The sequence below is a fragment of the Pristis pectinata genome, chromosome 28 (assembly GCF_009764475.1).
Source record: "Pristis pectinata isolate sPriPec2 chromosome 28, sPriPec2.1.pri, whole genome shotgun sequence".
NCBI classification, from domain to species: domain Eukaryota; kingdom Metazoa; phylum Chordata; class Chondrichthyes; order Rhinopristiformes; family Pristidae; genus Pristis; species Pristis pectinata.
In genome coordinates this window covers 7,485,199-7,504,271 of record NC_067432.1, presented here as the reverse complement: position 1 = coordinate 7,504,271, position 19,073 = coordinate 7,485,199, and the positions used below count along the sequence as shown (strand labels likewise).

General features: G+C 42.2%; 1 protein-coding gene across 1 annotated transcript in view; it reads left to right on the top strand.

The window, feature by feature from the left end:
• LOC127583868 (A-kinase anchor protein 13-like) overlaps positions 1 to 19,073 on the top strand; it is a 407,302-nt gene that overhangs the window by 288,043 nt on the left and 100,186 nt on the right. Inside the window, 4 exon segments of the mRNA XM_052040262.1 lie at positions 874 to 1,069; positions 2,686 to 2,770; positions 16,536 to 16,572; positions 17,088 to 17,223. Coding sequence (XP_051896222.1) covers positions 874 to 1,069; positions 2,686 to 2,770; positions 16,536 to 16,572; positions 17,088 to 17,223 — 454 coding nt within the window.

Here is a 19,073-nt window from a genome sequence, read left to right as displayed (position 1 = left end):
ATGCTGCTTTAATGTTGTGAGAGTATCTGCCTCCATCACCACCTCAGTAGAGGTGAAATTTGTCAACCTTACCTGGTCTGGCCAAATGTGACATCACACCCACTAATGTGGTTGACTCTTAACTGCCCTCAGAAATGGCGGGAGTGTTAAGGCCAGGCACTAAATGCAAGGTTTTCCCGTGATATCCATGTCACATGGATGCTTTCTAAAATACAGTAAGCCTTCCTTCTTTTGTGTATCCCCTTGCATTAAACGAAAGCATCCCCACTGTCACCTCCATCCTTGTCTGTAGCACACTCTAAGGCCATTGTCATTGTCTTAACTCCTCCCACTCACTCCCTCAATCCTCTCGTACTCCTCGTCAATGTCTTTTTCTCTTCTGCCCTAAACTGTGTCTGTTTAATGAAAGTCATTGAAAATGGGTTATATATTTCCCATCCTGTGTGATGAACTATTTGTGTTTTCAGTAGCCTTTGAAAACTTTGTAGAGGAGTTACTTAGTGAGGGTTAGTAGGAGAGTCTAGAATCTGAGGGCACAGCCTCAGAACAAAGAGATGTCCCTTTAAAACTGAGATGAGGAGGAATTTCTTCAGCCAGAGGGTGGCGAATCTGTGGAATTCGTAGCCACAGAGCGCGGTGGAGGCCAAGTCATTGGGTGTATTTCAGGCAGAGATTGATAAATAAGGGGGTTTAAGGTTACAGGGAGAATGGGGTTGATAAAAAAAAATCAGCCACGATTGAATGGTGGAGCAGACTCGATGGGCTGAATGGCCTAATTCTGCTGCTACATCTTATGGTCCTGTGGCTACCTTTGCTGCTTTCCAAGCCTGCAGCAGTTACAATGTTACTTGACCCTGTTCCTTCTGTGTTTAGTTACAGCCTGGAAGGTCTGACCGCTGGCAGTGAGGTGCCAAAGGAGCCATCACACACCATGGAGTCGGTTCTTCAGAGTTCCCGGGACCCTCGACGAGCTCCAGTGGTCTGCACCGATGACCGTGGCTCACTCGTCTCGCTGACTGAGGAAGAGATGGAGTCGGACCACAGCGAGGGCAGCATGTTCGAAAACCAGGTAAAGCAGCTGCTTATGCAAATTGCTGGTGTTAATGAGCAAAGCTCATTGACTTGGGGCCTTATTAAAATATCAGCAGGGTGGCAAAATGATTTATCATTATCGGGTTGTGCTGTTTAAACTGTGGAGCTAGATATGCATGCTGAAGTAAAAAGAAGGACATTTTACATCTAATGCCTCACGGTCTAAGGATGACCAAAGGGACCTCAAATCCAATGAAGAACTTTCGAACTGTGGTGTTAGTGTGGGAATAGGAGAGACCATTCAACCCCTGTCCCTCTCTGGATCCTCACTGAGATCATGTTAATCTGTGATCTGGCTCCCTGCACCTGCCTTTTCTCCAAATTACTCAATGCCTTAGATTAACAAAAGATTATCAGTCTTAGATTTAGAGTTAACCATTGGCTTGGTGTCAATTGTTATTTGTGGAAGAGAGTTGCTGTCATCTTCTGCATTTAAAAATAATTCATAACCTCACACCTGAAAGATTTAATTTAATTTTTAGATTATACCCTTCCCTAACCAACCCGAACGGTTTATCTCTGTTTCACTTAATATCTTGAAAACTTTAATTGATATATTCCTTAACCTTTATAGGTTTCAGATCAATACAACTTTAGTTTGGTTGTAAATGCTCATTTACAAGCTCACAAGTTGAGGCAGCATTTATTGCCTGTCCCTCATTACCCTGAAGGTGATAAGCCTCTGCCTTGACAGTTTGTGCAATCTCCCATCATTGTCTAACCCTTGGAATCCTGATATATTTACTTTAAACTTTATTTATACAGCACGGTAACAGGCCCTTCTGGCCTAACAAGCCCGCGTCGCCCAATTACACCCATGTTAACCTGCTAACCCGTACGTCTTTGAAATGTGGGAAGAAACCGGAGCACCCAGAGAAAACCCACACAGTTACAGGGAAAAACGTACAAACTCCTTGCAGACAGCAGTGGGAATTGAACCCCGATCGCTGGTGCTGTAATAGTGTTCCTCTAACCACTATGCTACCATGCTGTTCTGGAAAACACTGCACTCTGTCCACACTGGTATAGCCTTCACAAGATGTGTTATCCAAAACTGTTCTCACTGCACTGATTATGGTCTAACCTGGGCTTTGTACAGCAAATATAACTTCCTATGCCCATTGCTTCTCGTCCTTATACACAGACATCATTCCATTAGCTTTTTATTATTTTCTCTTCCTGTCCCTGATATTTTACTGATCTATGAACAGGAACCCCTTACGTCTCTTTGGACCTCTAGCTTTTCACCATTCCTGTTGAGCTTGTGCCAGTGGCCTCACTTTCGAAATCTATTTGTCATAGTTCTGCTTATTTGCTTAAACTATTAATACCATTTTCTTCAGTGTTGCAGAGGAAATGCTCAGCACATTTATACCACATTATAATTACTTCATCTGCTATTTTAACAGAGGCTGTGTTTTAAATTGCTGTTGTGATTGATTGGCATTGTTATATCCTCTCACTTTCAGTCTATTCAGTGCTGGTGCAATTAAAATTAACCTTTTTAGGTGCTGCAGGAATTGCCTCTGACTTTACACAGAATGCCATTAGGAAAAGGATTATTAAACATAAGCACATGTTGTTTCCCTACAGAATTTGGCAAGGCCACAGCTACATTCTGCTCCTCCATTAACAAAATCCATTTCGCTCCAAGCTATCAGCCCTCCAAGCACAGACAGTGAGTACTCAGTGCAATTATTGGATGGATAAAATGATCAGTAATTAATGTGGTGCATGTGTTGGGAACGAGCAAGAGTGGAAATGCTAAACATCTTGCACTTCTTAAAAATGCATGTCCTCCTGTTAACTATTTTGCTTTTCTACATATTCTCATTCTCCTGAAGATGTTGACTCTTCACTGGGGTAGAGTTCCATAGATATGCCTCAACTCTGCCAACCTTGGTAGTCAGTAGCAACAAGTGGTTTGACTCGTAAAGGGCTCATTTTGTCATCCTTGGATATCCACACAATGGAAAATGTTCCCTCAGGGAACTTCCCTTGGGGTGGGGGAGTAATGTTGGGGCAATTAGCTCCACCAGAGTCCCAGCTAAGCCTGTCTAACATACTGGCAGTCAAACCTGGCATGAAGAGAGTGACAGTCATTCCCATCAAGAAAAAGGAGCTTAAAGTTAAATGGAATCTCTCTTGCCCTTTGGAACTCTCAGGGAATTGCCTTTAAAGTTCAAACACGTTTGCTACATAAATATGCTGGGTGATTTGCACACAGCAAACTCTTGGCAAGAAATAATATTCTTTTGTTTTGATGACATTGGTTGGTTGAAGATGAATATTGATCTGGACCCAATGAGCTCCAACGTTTTTCTTGACAGCATTTTGAAAGCCATCTGACAAACAATACCTGTACTGCACTGAAATATCACACTGGGTTATGTGCTGAAGTGTAGCTTAAACCTGTTTCAGAAGCAAAAGTGTCACTGGGAGCCAGGACAACAGTAATGAGCTAACAGGATATATTGGGGAAGAGCAATTGATGGGAGGGAGGTGGGTCACTCACCAACCTGATCTTCAGGGAAGAAGTTTAGATTCTGTTTGAGAAGTATGTTCCAATCAATCAATTAATTAATTAGAGTTCAATGTCATTTCACTGTCTGGCATAATGAAACTGAATTCAAAATCTGCAAAGTTAGGATAGATGAAAGAGGTTAACTTTGAGCATTTGAAAGACTCTTAACAAACAGGATGCTGGAAGAACTCAGCAGGTCAAGCAGCATCTGTTGGGGGAAAAGGGTGTAAGTCTAAGTTTCAGGTCAAGACCCTGCATCAAGACTGAAGGGGAACAGGAGAGATTACCAGTCCTTAGCTGGTACAAATGGGGGGTGGGATAGGGGCTTGTAGGTGACAGATGGAACCAGATGGGGAGAGGATTGATGGGCAAATGGGACTAGGTGAAGGAGGGGGTGGGACAGAGGCTGGTAGATGGGGTGGGAATGATGGGCAGATGGAGCCAGGTGGGAGGAGAGGATGGGAGAGATGAACAGAGAGAGGAAAACTAGATGGACAGGTGCATGTGTGTGTGGGAAGAGAACCCACAACCAAGCGGAAATTGGCAAATTCAATGTTCGCACCATTGGGCGGTTGAGGGGGACCTGGTAGAGGTATGCAAAAGTATGAGGGACATAAATGGTGTTGACAGTGGGAAACTTTACCACGTAGAAAAGATATCTAAAACTAGAGAAACTAGGTTTTAGATAAGAGGTAAGGTGTTTAGAGGAGATCTGAGAAAGAATTTTTACACCTAAAGGATGATTAGAATCTGGAACACACTTACTGAGGGAGTGGTGGAAGGGGTCCTCTCGTGATACTTAAGAACTAGACGAGCACTTGAATCTCCAAGGCACTGAAGGTTACCGACTAGGTGCTGGTAAATGTGATTAGTATAGAGAGGTATCCAATGGTCAGCATGGATGTGGTGAGATGAAAGGGCTGTTTCTGTGCTGTATGACTCGATGACTCCAGAACAGACTTTCCGGAGAGAAAGTTGCACCATGTTTAGGAATGAGTTGTTCACTCTCCTTCAATGTAGCACACTTCAGATGTCTCAATAATTCTATGGGTTTGCCATACAAACTCAGTCTGTTTACGCATGTTCTTCAGTAACATCTGCCAGCAGTCTGCAGATAAGTCTCTTCAAACTCTGAAATGGCAGTTGGGGGTTGGGCAACAAATACTTTCCTTGCCAGTGACTTCCACAACCTTCAACCTTTTGGGTAATTGAAATCCAAGTCTGGTTGTGTGATTACTTGCTTGCTGGGCTGAGTTGGCTTGGTGCTTTTTTGTTCAGGTTAGCAAGGGGCTTCTGCAGTTCAAAGGTGCTGTTGTGTCAGTACAATGACAACATAGTCCTACCACCTCTGGGGATGGAATACTGGAGACTCCCCTTGTTTGCCTCAGTACTTGGTGGATGTAGCAAAAGAGCCTTTGAAAGAGTCATTTCTCCTGAGATTATAAGAATCTGGCTGCATTGTCAGGCTAATATAATTTGGCAACAACTGAAGTGAATGATTGTCATTGGTTCACATTAATTTGCTTATGAAGAAACATCCATCTTCAGTTCTCAATGCTTTTGGTGTTTTCAGTCATACTTGGTATACATCTGCAGGTCCATACACTGCCAGAGTTGCCACTTGTGTGAAAAGCACCTCAATTTTTCCCCTCTCACCACCCCAGCCCATCTTAAACCAAAAGATTTCAGAATATAAATATTTGGTTGTTGAATGTTTTGTTGAAGCGGCACCAGCTTGTGAACTTCTGGGATCAATTGCTGGCTTGGTGCTGGTCAGGGATTGGAATCAGGGACTGAGGCAAAATGATGGGAACACAGGAAAGGAATGTCTTTCATCTCCGAACCATAGAGTGCAAATAAATACACGGCATTAACCCTAATAAACTTCAGAAAACTGTCCCAAAATGGCAATTTAGTTCTTTCAGTGTCAATCCCAGAGCTAGACTAACTTGGTGCTTTGAACTCTCTCTTTGTGATCATCATCACACCACATGATCCACACTAGGTGCTGTGTGGATCTTGTTAATGATCCACACAGCACTGTGGCCTCAGCAAGCAGTGCCCCGTGCATACATTTGCATCTAATTTGTTGTGGGAACTTGGAGCTATTGAAGTGGCAAGAACATAACCTTTCAAAAGTGCCCAGCCAGGTCTCAGTGTGTCTAATGTTTGTCATCCAGAGCAAAGAGCTAAAAATAGTTCAGGGAGAATTATATGGGGAGATTGAAAACATAAGCAGCTGGTTGTTGAGTGACTTTCTAGTATTGATTGAATAATGGGAGGCAGTGTGACTATAAAACTGTCTGTTCTAAGGATGGAGGTTGAGGCTTAACCACTTCCTTTGGAAAAAAAGATGAGCTAGTTTGTTTTTCCTGAACAGATTCAAACAGACTTTGAGCAGTAGTTGCATCGGTCTGAAATAATGAGCATCAGAGGCTTTGGGTTCAGTTTAATGAATTTGCAAAGAAGTCAGCACTTTGAAAGAGATGAGTCAGTCCTTGGCTAAGGGTGCATCTCATGCAGTAATCTTTCCTATCCTTCAGTAGTAAAGGATTGGAAAATAGCACATGGTTTTACTAATGCTATCCAGACCTTTAACATCAAAGGTAAATGAACCTTGCGGTCTAGTCACCAAAGAATCAGAGAAATGCAAAGGAGAAGAAGAGGCCATTTGGCCCAAAGTGTCCATGCTAACACTGATACTCTTCATAGAACTTGTGTGCCACTCCTTTGCTCAAACCCCTATTGCATTTTTCTTTTATCAATATTTATCTAATTTTTAATCTAAAGTCTATTGTATATTTTGCTTCAATCACTCCATCTGTGGAAGCATTCCAATGGCTCACTGCTTTAAAAATCCATCACCCTGAATGCCTTCTTTTGATGATAACTTTCAACATGCTCCATTGCTTCATCAGTGGTGGTAATTCACCATTTACTTTGCTAAAGCTCTCTAAAATTGTGAATGGCTTTATCTTGTGTTCTCTCAATCTTTCGTGCTTTGATGGAAGGAGTGAAATGTAGGAAATTGGTGGTATTCTTTTACTTAAAACTTGCAAAACAGTTCTAATGCATAATTAGCACATTCTCATGCAGTGGGAACCACTTCAAGTGGAACAGAGACGCAAGATTTCCGGTAGAAATCCTGTCCATCAGAAAGCTGGATAGGGTAGTTCTCGGTCTGATTCATCTCCAGGTCGTTGATGCTGTTCATGCAGATGAAGTCTTGTTCTCCATGGAGTTCAGAAGGATGAGGGGGGATCTCATTGAAACCTACCGGAAACTGAAAGGCCTGGATAAAGTAGTCATGGAGAGGATGTTTCCATTAGTAGGATCTGAGGGCCCAGCCTCTGAATAAAGGGACATCCCTTTAAAGCTGAGATGAGAAGGAATTTCTTCAGCCAGAGGGCGGTGAATCTGTGGAATTCGTTGCCCCAGAGGGCTGTGGAGGCCAAGTCACTGGGTGTACTTAAGGCAGAGATCGATAGGTTCTTGATTGGTAAGGGGTTTAAGGGTTATGGGGAGAATGAGGATGAAAAAGTCAGCCATAATTGAATGGCGGAGCAGACTTGAAGGGCCGAATGGCCTAATTCTGCTCCTATATCTTATGGACATGATGATGTCATCAATATGCACAGTGCAGATCTGTCATACCAACAGAATGTGGAGCAGTAACGTGCTACTTACAATCTTCTTTCGTAATTGCTGGTAAAACGAGGAGCAAACTGCACAACATGTCAACCAGAAGACTTGAATTAAAGGTTGCTGGCTGGGACGTCAGTGTGTTGCTGTCTGCATCAGACTGCCTGAGATTTTATTGCTCTGTGTACTGCACACAATTTTGTCCGGTCTCACTGTGCTTGTGCAGATTTTCAAAATCCTGCACGGTGCAGATAAGCTGTGATCCCAGCCTGAATAACGAGCCCATAGTTCTAATTGGTCTGGTGCTGTCTGTTGCCCTGGGACTCATTGTGAGAGTGATCATGAGGAGTGGTGTGACCACAAAGGCTGAAGGTGCTTAACGTAGAACAAGAACTAACCCTTCAGCCCACGATGTCTGTGCCAACCATGATACCAATTTAAACTAATCCCATCTCCCTGCACATAGTCCATATCCCTCATCCCCTGCCTATTCATGAGCCTGTCTTAAATTCCTCTTAAATATTAAAGGTGCTATTGTATCTGCTTCTGCCATCACCCCTGGCAGCACATTCCAGGCACCTACCACTCCCTGTGTAAAAATAAAAACTTACATTGCAAATCTCCTGTAAACATTTCGGCTCTCATGTTAAATTTATGCCTTCTAGTATTTGACATCTCCACCCTGGAGCAAAAGACACTGTCTACCCTATCAATGCCTCTCATAATGTTATATACTATTATCAGGTTGCCCCTCAGTCTCCAACATTCCAGAGAAAACAATCTAAGTTTGTCCAACCTCTCCTTATAGCTGATAATCTCTAATTCAGGCAACATTCTGGTGAACCTCTTCTACACCCTCTCCAAAGCCTCCACGTCCTCCCTGCAGTGCAGCGATTGGAACTTCACACGATGCTTATCCCTCCAGGTACGGTGGTGCAGCCAGGAGAGCCGCTGACTCAGCTCCTGCTGCTGGAGTTCAATCCTGACCTCTGGCAGTGTCTGGACAGGGTTTGCATGTTCTCCCTGTGGACCCCCCACCCCCTCCCCCGAGGGTTTCCTGTGAGTGCTCTGGTTTCCTCCCACGTCCCCGAGATACGCAGGTTGTAGGTTAATTGGCTGGTTGTAACTTTCCCCAAATGTATTGGTGTGAGGTAGAATATGGGTAAAGAAATCACAGGAAAAACTATTGGGGAAGAGGATTGCCCTGGGAGCTAGTATGGACTCAATGGACCAAATGGCCTCCTATGTGGCCAAATGTGGTCCACTTCCCAAATGTTTTCCCTCATCTCTGTGACAGCCTTTTGCACACCTGTGCCATGGTTGCCATGGGGAAAGGGTTATTCAAGGCTGTGAACCCACTTGCCCTGGTGGCAAAGACTACTGCGTCCAAAACGTGCGTCTTCGGTGAGCGAAGATGTGCCACCTGGTTCCACTTTTCGTGAGGCCAGCCTCAGGAGCACACCAGGCTCGAAGGGCAGATTGTCCTGCCTTCTCGTGCTCAGCCTGACCCTGAGACCCATCACTGATTTCTCGTGTCTGACCACCCAGATTTTCTTGCCTGTAAATCGTGCCCTCCACCTCAGCACTGCCTGCTTACCTCCAAGATCAAAGTCCTCATCCTCCTCAAAAATTAGCCATTTGTAAACTGCTGCCCACTTTCCAATTTCCTTTCCTTTTCCAATGTCCCTGATTGCATTGTCATCTTCTAGTTTCTTGCCCACCTTCCCCACACTTCCGTACTCGAATCTTTCACGTTGAGTTTCATCCATGTAACAGCACTGAGATGGCAATAACCAAAGTCATAAGTGGCTCTCTTAGAATTGTACCATAGGCTTATTATGTGGTAAGCTCAATTCATTCACTTAAACTGGTTCCAACAGGACCATTCTCACCAAGTGTTACAAACTAAGAATGCCAAGCTAAGCTTGATGCTAAGTAAACCTACATTTCACAATTCAAATGGACATAATCTCAAACTTTTACATGTCTACTAATGTGCTTTACAAAAATCTAAATGGCAACATTTCCTTTGATAGTGATCAATGAGAGAGTGGATTTTGTAGACCCAACCCTGATGAAATTGCAAATGATGCCTACTGTGGAGGGGACGGTGGTCAAATTGGCTCCTGTTCTTCTCCAATTGGATCGTTACCTGGAACAATTCAGCTGATGTTAAAAATCTAATCAGGAGAGACTTTGAAGTGTCTTCAGGCTGGGTTTCTCAACCTACTCTCTCATTCTATACAATGAGCACCAATTACCAGATGATAATTAATCATAGTGGCTAACCTACATCCAACCTTGCACCTTGTTGCTTAGTTCTTTGATTCAGTATGTGGTGGAGGAACAGCAGGCAGATGTGGTTTGCTTCCTTTCAGTAAAATGCTTGATCTAATTCTACTGTTGACAGAACAAGGAAGAACCAAGCCCAGGAAGAAAATCTCCTTTTCCTTGAATATCTCTCCACTCCTTCCTAAGTCTAAAACTCTCTTTTCTCTTGTTTCTTCAAGTGATGATGAGTCAGATAGTAAGTAAATCTTGGCATGAAAATCTTCATTCGTTTATAAATCTAATGACAGTATTCCAAAGGAATAAGGTTGAAATATGCCTTTTGAGTTAAACTTCTAGACCATCATTAATTCTGCACAATTGTATTTCAGCTGATGTGTTATTGAGTTTATGTAACTGATTTATTTTCCAATCTTCAAAGAAACTTTGAATTTGCTTTGCTTTTGTGTAGAATGGTATCTGTAGTTTAATCTGTTCTTAAACATAGTCAACACTTCAAATCAATTTGAGGGTGCAAGTTTTCCTCTGCACTACTTATCATAAAATTATTTGCACATTCTTTTATAGCTGCGTTTTCAGTTTAGTTATAACAAACCAAGGAAAGAACGCTTGGAAAGTGAAATATTCCACTTTATTCCAATTTGCCTGGTTATTTAGAAATTTAAACCTCATTGAACATCTTTTACCGCAACATGGTTCACTGGAGAAAAAGATCAGATATTCAAATTCAGTTTCAACTGCCAGACAGTTATTATTGAGTCTCTGGTGATCTACAGTTCAATTTTTGGAGCAGAAGGTTAAGGTGAGAGCTTGGCTGTGCACTGGAAAAGCTCAGGTAGTCTACAGTTTTCCCATAACATTTCCAGCCTGAAATATTTCCATTAACCAAATTAACTTCAAAGAAGAGGTATATTTAAGATTTCTGGTTTGGTTTATGAGATTTGGCTCGAAGAGCAGAAACAAACTGGGATTATCATTGTCAAGGTTATAAATAATGACTTATATTCAATTATGCTGACCTTGGGGACATTAATTTTACTCCTAGGTAGAAAGAAGGAAATGTTTAGCTAATATTACTACCCTAAATAACTCTTCAGCAAGCCCTGCACAGAATGAGTGAGTGTTTGCTGAAGATAGTTTTGTCCTCAGCAGCAAGCTTCACCACAGTTGATGGTGTGTCTGGGTCTGAGGGGCATTTGAACAACGGTACCTGGACATTGCTTTAAATTAGCTGCCAAAAGTCAGATTGCCACCTTTTGTTGCCTGATGAGAGTGTGCTGGGAAGTTATTTCTCAGCAGTAAGATTCCAGAATCCTCAGCTCCCAGGGGTAGCCACTTGACAATCCATTTCCTTTGAATCTGAGGCTTAATTGATTGGTTACTGAACTGGGGAGGCATTTATAACCTCATTAGGGTACTATGATTCAAAAATGTTAGTAAAAGAAGCCACATAAAAAAGCAATTCAGGATATTTAGTAAGACCTTGACAGACAATGTTTGATGGTATGAAGCATACTCCTGTGAAACTCTGCCAAAACTATGCGCAACTGAACCGGTTGCATCGTAATTACTTTGTTCCTTTTTTCTGAGCTGTAGTCACTACGAAAGGGGGAACACCAAACTCTTGCCAATTGACTAGTTGGGCCCAGGTGTGAGTTACCCAATCCATTTGACAGTAACCCTGAGGTACTGTGATAGAAGTGTGGTGTGACTCATTCAGAAACTGTAGCTGTCTTTGGTAGTCCCTTGGTGGGATCGAAATTGACTCCGGTTCTGAGCTGGCTGATGAGGCCGATGTAGAAAGCACAGATCCTACCGCAGATGGTGCACAAGGTTCCTGTCGGGGCAATTAAGTGGGTAGCTTCTGAGGTGGTGCGCTCTTTCCACCCCTTGTGGGGAGCTCCTGTTAGTTCCCAGTGCATGGACCTGAAGTTCTCAACACCATTCCCAATGCTCCACTTTGAGCAATCGTGAACCAGGGATTCACAGCAATCAGTAGGGGATGTTGTATTTCTTTTTCAAGCAGACTTTAATCTCTTTCCATATAGTTTGGAATAGCCTTTTTTGAGAGTCTGCAGTTGAACACTCAAACAATGTGACCTGCGAACATAGCCAAGTGACTTAGTGTAATTAATAATTAATTAACTGACTGAACATAAACGATGAGAGCTTCAGTGTTGGAGATGTTGATCCAGGATGTAAATTGCTAATAGCTACAACCATAGCAAGTGGTTTTTGATTGGGGATGGAGCGATAGGGAATGGCAGTGGCCATAATTGCAATATGATGCCCGTCCTTGTGCCACTCTTTGGAATTAAGAATATCACATGAACAGTGACCTTTAAGGACTAACACTGTAAACTTGTCCCCAGTGGGGACACAGTTTCTTGAAGACATTGGGTGTGCACTGTATCCAGCAAAATATACCAAGTGCTATGAAGACCCATCTTGAATGATGACTGAACCATGATTTTGTAGAAACTGTAACACTGATCTTTTCCTGCTAACTTGGAAAGTAAATCTGGGTGGACATTAGATGAGGATAGCATTGATTGTTTCCACTTCCAGATTATTGGCTCCCAAGGCAAATATTTGCAGCTCTCTTTGATCTCTCCGAGAGTTTCCTCGAAATAAATGCAAATCCCGCAGATGATGGAAACGAAATAAAAACAGAAAATGCACGAAATACTCAGCAGGTCAAGCAGCATCTGTGGAGGGTGATACAGGTTTATGTTTCAGGTCAATGACTTTTAATCAGTACTGGGAAAAGTTCCAAATTTTCTGACAACAGGTTATGGACCTAAAGGGTTAGCTTCACATCTCTAACCACACACCCCCTGATCTGCTAATTGTTTCCCGCCCTCGGGGATATTCTACCTTGAGATTTCTGGTTGCACAGGTAAGCATTCATCTCCACCGTTGCTCCTGGCTGCCTCAATTCTCGTCCACCTCCAGTGAATCTACTTCCTGCTGCTTGGCTATTATGGTTGTCTTTCAAATCAGATACTAAACCTAGAACAGGAACAAGCCCTTCTGCCCATCATGTCACGCTGAACTAATTAAGCTAATGACACCTAATTAAACTAATCTCTTCTGCCTACACATGGTCCATATTCCTCCATTCTCTGCATATCCACTTGCCTAACTAAGATCCTCTCACATGCCTCTATCTTACCTGCCTCCACCACCACCCTTGGCAGTGCATTCCAGGCACCCACCTCTCTCTATGTAAAAAAAAAACTTGCCCCGCACATCTCCTTTGAACTTTCACCCCTTATCTTAAATGCATTCCCTCCAGTATTAAACGTTTTGACCCTGGGGAAAAGGTACCAACTGTCTACTCTATGCCTCTCGTAATTTTATAAACTTCCATCAGGTCTCCCCTCAGCCTCCACCGCTCCAGAGAAAAGGTCGTGACCATTCTCTCAGGCAGACTGAACAGATCCCAGGACACTATTTCAGTGAAGAGCAGGGAGTCCTCAATCAATATCACTTAAAAAAAAGATCATTTGTTCATTATCACATTGAGATTTATGGGGAATGGCCATGTACAAATTGGTTGTTACATCTCCAGCATCACAAAAATGACTACAATTCTAAAGAACTTATTTGGTTGTAAAACTATTTGAAGCATTCCAAAAATACCATTAACAGTACTATATAAATTCAAATCTTTCTTTCACTGCAATATGAAATCCTCTTGGGTTGAGCAATCACGGTTGGACTATTAGATGTATCACAGTTTTGTTGTCAGACGTGGCTTGATGGTAAAAATTTGGATCAAGTCTTTTCCAGACAGGCAGGTTGTGGGGTTAAGCCAACCTAGAAAATTTATATCAGTAAACAGTAAACAAACTGCGGTGATAGTAACTGACTAGTTATAAATCTTGAAGTATTTTGTCTAGGGAGCAAAATATTCCCAACTCCAAACAAATTTGCACCTCTAGACAAAGATCCCTTGAATTTTCCTGTAGAATCCACTCATCCAATCAAGATCTATGGATAAACCAGATAGCAATTTTAAAAAAAACACAACTTCTTTCAGGAAAATAAACAATTGATGAAAGTTGCACTTCAATACATTGTGTGGTTATTGATCTACGGACAGACTGCTGTGTGCGAAGAAGAATTGAGCAAACATAGCTAAAATTTGTACATTTGCTACAGCTTTTGTGTTGGACTAGTCAGCGCTGAGCATGCATTTGTATCACAGCAGATGTGAATATGTGTCAGGAGTTTTAAAGGCATTATGGATAATTCTCTTTTGCTTTCGAAAGTGGTCAGTCTTGCTGCAGCATAATTCAACTTTTGTCAGTGCAGATCTCCCAAGAAAGCCTCACGTCCAGAGAGGTTTCCCAGTGTTTATGTTGCAGTTTTGGCAGTATGCAAGTGAAAGCTTACCTAAGAAATGATACCTCACAAACCTTCAAACTCAGCCCCTGTCGTGTTTCTCCTCTCATGGCCAATGCTTTCAACTTTTCTCTTGCTCTCGTTTCGCTTTAATCTACTGATAAATTGCCCAGCATATTCCCTTCCTCTTCCTCCTTCCTGTGTCACTACTTCCTGATTCACTTGATTCTCTTTGAATTTATTTTAAATTGGGTCTCTCATTGTGTCTTCATCCTGGGGTTTCTGCACCCCTTAACAGAGCTTCTTTCTTTGTTAGATGTTGCAGCATTTGATGGTTTTTAAAGACGTCTGTTTCCAGGAGTTGGTCAAATACAATTATGTGATTTTTTTTAAATATAAAATCAACTAAAAAGTAATTAAAAATAAAATCTTTGAGTTTGGACCAAGAATGTCAGGAGTAGGGCTGCAGTCAGTGTGTTTACACTAAGTCTCGGGGGTGTTTTACAAGAAATACGAATCATAGAGAGATACAACACAGAAACAGGCCCTTCAGCCCACCGAGTCCATGCCAACCATCAACCACCCAATGACACTAATCCTACATTAATCCAATTTTTTTATTCTCCCCACATTCTCATCAACTCCCCCCACATTCTACCACTCACCTGTCCACTAGGGGCAATTTACAGTGGCCGATTAACCCACCAACCCTCACATCTTTGCATCGTGGGAGGAAACCAGAGCACCTAGCAGAAACTCGCGTGGTGACGGAGAATGTGCAAACTCCACATAGACAGCACCTGAGGTCAGGATCGAACCCAGTCTCTGGCACTGTGAGGCAGCAGTTCTATTAGCTGCTGCCTAGTAACATGAAGTACCAACCTGTGCCGATATAGCACCTTTCACATCCTTTACAGGAGATCCAAAGTGTTTTGCAACCAGTGAGGTACTTGAAGTGTGGTCATATGTTTTAATGCACATACCTGTACTAATGCACAATCCTAGAACACCTTTGCATTCAAATGACACAGTAATACTGTTTTAAAACACTGAATGCCCATCTTCCTTTGCTACTTATATAGCTTAATTTCAATTATAGAACACTAACCAATATATTACCTTGGAGATATCAGCCTGTTGGGATGGGAATTTTGATTAATTTTAGCTCTTGAATACTCTAGTGCTAAGAAGTTTGAATACTCATCTCTAAAACCCACTGGCTTCCCTTTCCCATACCAGGCCCACACAAAGTGACACCACATTTGTTGCTGTCACCAATGCTAGCAATTAAAACCTGCCATCTTTCAATTATTTGGTTGCAACCTGAGGAAGGTTCTTGGGCCATCAGTAGCCCTCCTGATAATATTTAAGAAAGTATATACTTTAATGAACTTGCATTTAGCAAATGATAAAATGTATATTTTTGTAGTATCTATGTGCTAAAATAGTGTTTGAGTTATGCAATTATCTGTTCTCTTATCTCCCATCTGTTCTCTTGGCAAGTTTCTGAAAAAAGAAACATCAAACACTTTGATCTGTTTATCCCTCCCACACACATACACGTGGAGGTTCTAAATAAAATTGTGTTGTTGGTACAAGTCTCCCAGAGTACTGAATATGGGGTCAAGACCAGCTGAGCAGGCAGGGGATCACTAGACCAGGGCACATTTGCCAAGGACACAGTCTACATCAAGTTATCCTGCTGCTGTCACCAAATGGACATGCCCAGATGTGACATTTTTAACGAATGATCCACTATAATGTATGTCAACAGGCAAATAGGAACAGGAGTAGGCCTTTGGTCAAGGCTGATTATCTGCTTCAGTACTTTGTTCCAGCCCTTCCCCATATCCCTTTGGCACTGAGAAATATATCTGACTCTTTCATATGTATTTAATGACGGCCCCCTGTGGGAGAGAATTCCACAGATTCCACTTTCTGGATGAGGAAATTTCTCTTGATCTGAGCCCCAAATGGCATAACCCATATCCAGAGGCTATGATCGCTGGGTCTGGATTCGGGAACATCTTCATTGTATCCAGTTTTGTCTGGTCCTGATTGAATTTTATTGGCTTCTCTGCATTCCTTTCTCATTCTTCTAAATTCTAGTGAGTGTAGATCTCATCATTTCAATTGCCCCTCATACATCAGTCCTACCATCCCTGGAATCAGTCTGATAAATACTGGTTGCCCTTTCTCCAGAACAAGAACATCTTTGCCCAGATAAAGAGATCAAAACTGCACACAAAACTCCAGGTGGGATCTATAATGCACTGTTTTATGAATTAATCACTCTTTATATAAATCTCATTTGGTTTTACAAATCTCAGTCTAATTATATAGTGGAAAATCTGTATAAAGCTTCTTATAGACACAAGCTGGGCAACATTGACTATCAGCCAGTTTCTTTGAATAAAGCAGTGCCCAGTGTCCATCATTCATTTCACTGCAACTTCACATTGTGTGTAAGCATGTCCTATTAGTAATGATGGGTGTTGTCTCCAATCATGTGCACACATGTTGGGCAGACTTATTCAGCTCGGTTTCCCCATACCTGGGTCATTGAATCTTAAGATTCCTCTAACTTCAGCTGCTTTAAAACTGCCAAGAATTTAATTCTGGAACTTTTATTTTCCAGATTTAAGATCAGCCACCATTAATTCTCTTGGTCAGAGGTAAGCAACTCCGATTTTCTGTTCGTACATGGGATTTAGGTTTGTTAAAGCTGTTAATTTTGGTTGGGATTTAGCTGGCCGTTCTGCATTTGAACAAATATGTATAGAGAGAGAATCTGAATCATGAATACCACTCGCTCACTTCCCACAAGTTTTTTCTGAATGCTGGCTCATCGTTGCCCCTTTTCTCAAATGTGCACTGTTTTCTGCTAGGATTATTCATTGGAAGTCGTGGCTTCCTGTAGCTTTCTTCAACCTGAGACAGTGAAACCTATTTTGGTATTTGCTATACTTTCACATCTGTTACCTCCGTTACCTTCTTACCCCCCACAAACATCAGGCCACCTTATTAAAGGTACTTCTTCCTCTCTGGGTATCCACTCCATGTTGCAATTTGCATAGCTCTTTAGCCGAGCAATTGTTCCTTTAATTGCCCATTACACAGTATCGAAATTCCTTAGTGAAGCTAGTACTGAATGTCACTTTAAACAATTGTCTTTGCTTTCATTACACAGCATCTCAGAGGAGGATAACGGCCAAGTGCCACCAAGTCCTACAAGAAAAGATTTGGAAGGAAAAAGCAGCACAAAAGTGTATCGGACTTTCAGTTACATTAAAAACAAAATGTCAAGTGGAAAACACAAGAACAAGGTACGTTCTGAGAAGGTATCTTCCTGGTCAGTTCCAGGTCAGGATAGAGAATCCTGTGAGAACTTTCTTGCCTAAAACCCTGTTGTGGTGTTACTCCATGTAAGAGAGCTCTGATATCCTCTCCAGAGCCAAGTCGCTGTGTTCAGAGGAGATGGCGGGATGCATTTAATTGCAAAAAATTTGTTCTTGGGCCAAGACCCTGTTAATTGCCCCGTCAAGATGGTGGAGACTGCCACATGGTACTGAAGTAATACTTTCTTACAAAACACCACAATGTTGCTCCTCTGCCAACGAACGAAAAGTTCACTTCTGGTCACTGGAGGTGATCGTCAAGGTGGGCGTCTTCCCATGAAATTATTGCCAACCTTGGAAGTCACAGGAAAGGAAATGCAATTGTAAAAGAATTTGAGAATATATTAAAACATTTTTAGGGTTCGGTTTCAGTTATAACAGCTGTATTGATTCAAAGCGAATGGCTTGCTCAACCATCTCAGAGGCCAGTTAAGTGTTAAAAGATGTTGCGTTGGGACAATCCAGCATCTTCATGGTCACCATTATTGAAATCTGCTCTTTTTGTTAATTTAAATTGAACAGTTGCCATGGTGGGATTTGAACTTGTTCCTCTGGGTTGTTAGTCCAGCCTCTGGATTACTAGCCAACTGACTTGATTACTCATGCCACAGTTCCCTCACATCTTGAATTTTTCAAGATATACTGAAAATCTTGAATGCCCCATGGACCAGCATTTTCCCAGTACGTTGGTATTGCTCTGTAAGTAGTGGACCCTTAGATTTCCAGTGCCAGTTAGAGTCCAACATGGGGGAAGTAAACAATGAGGTCCTTTCCTCTGACCTCTACACCAACAAGGACAAGAGCAGCAAACTAATAGGAATGCAGTCAACACTGGGTTACAAGATCCAAGGGTGCAAACAATCCAGACACAAGGAGTAAAAGCAGCAGCTTCGGGTGGCAGTAAGATCAATGCATGCTTAGAACTTGTAGACACGCTGGAGGAGATGAATCTGTCGGTCAGGTCATGTTGTTTCCAGAATTGCAAAGCAGCTTGAGGTGCTGTTGTTGTTTATACTGTGTACGGTCAGCAGCAAGAAGTGAGTTACGCTTTTTAACCAGAACCAGTGTTCTTTGGATTTGCTGTTTGGTATTTAGCTGTTGGTTTAATAAATCACTGTTGTGCTTGTCTATTGGAATAAGTGTTGCTTTTTAACATGCTGCTGATGATTACAAGCAGAATACCCCCTGTATTGGCTTCACTGTGTGACAGCGTAGATTAATAAATGTCTTAATGTAATTGCTAGGGGGTAGAGAAGAGCCTTTTCAATTTTTCCTGTCATCTTGAGTTTTATATGTATTATTTTCCCAGGTGTCTTTATCCTGCAACACCTCTAATATCTAATTTGGCAGGGGGATGGGGACCCGAGTGATAGGTTAGAGGTTGGTGCATTTAGTGTACAAGTAGATGCAGCGTGTGGAAAGACTGAGGAAGGATAGGCAGTTGAAAGGGCAAAATAGCAGTCAGTTGGATGGGCTGAAGTGTGTCTGCTTTAATGCGAGAAGTATCAGGAACAAGGGTGATGAACTTAGAGCATGGGTAAGTACATGAAACTACGACGTTGTAGGCATTGCAAAGACTTGGCTGTCACAAGGGCAGGAATGGCTGCTGAATATTCAGAGGATTAGATGTTTCAAAAGGGACAGGGATGGAGGTAAAAGAGGTGGGGGAGTGGCTTTGCTGATCAGGGACAGTGTCACAGCTGTAGAAAGGGAGGATGTCCTGGAGGGATTGTCTACTGAGTCAGTGTGGGTGGAAGTCAGAAACTGGAAGGGAGGGA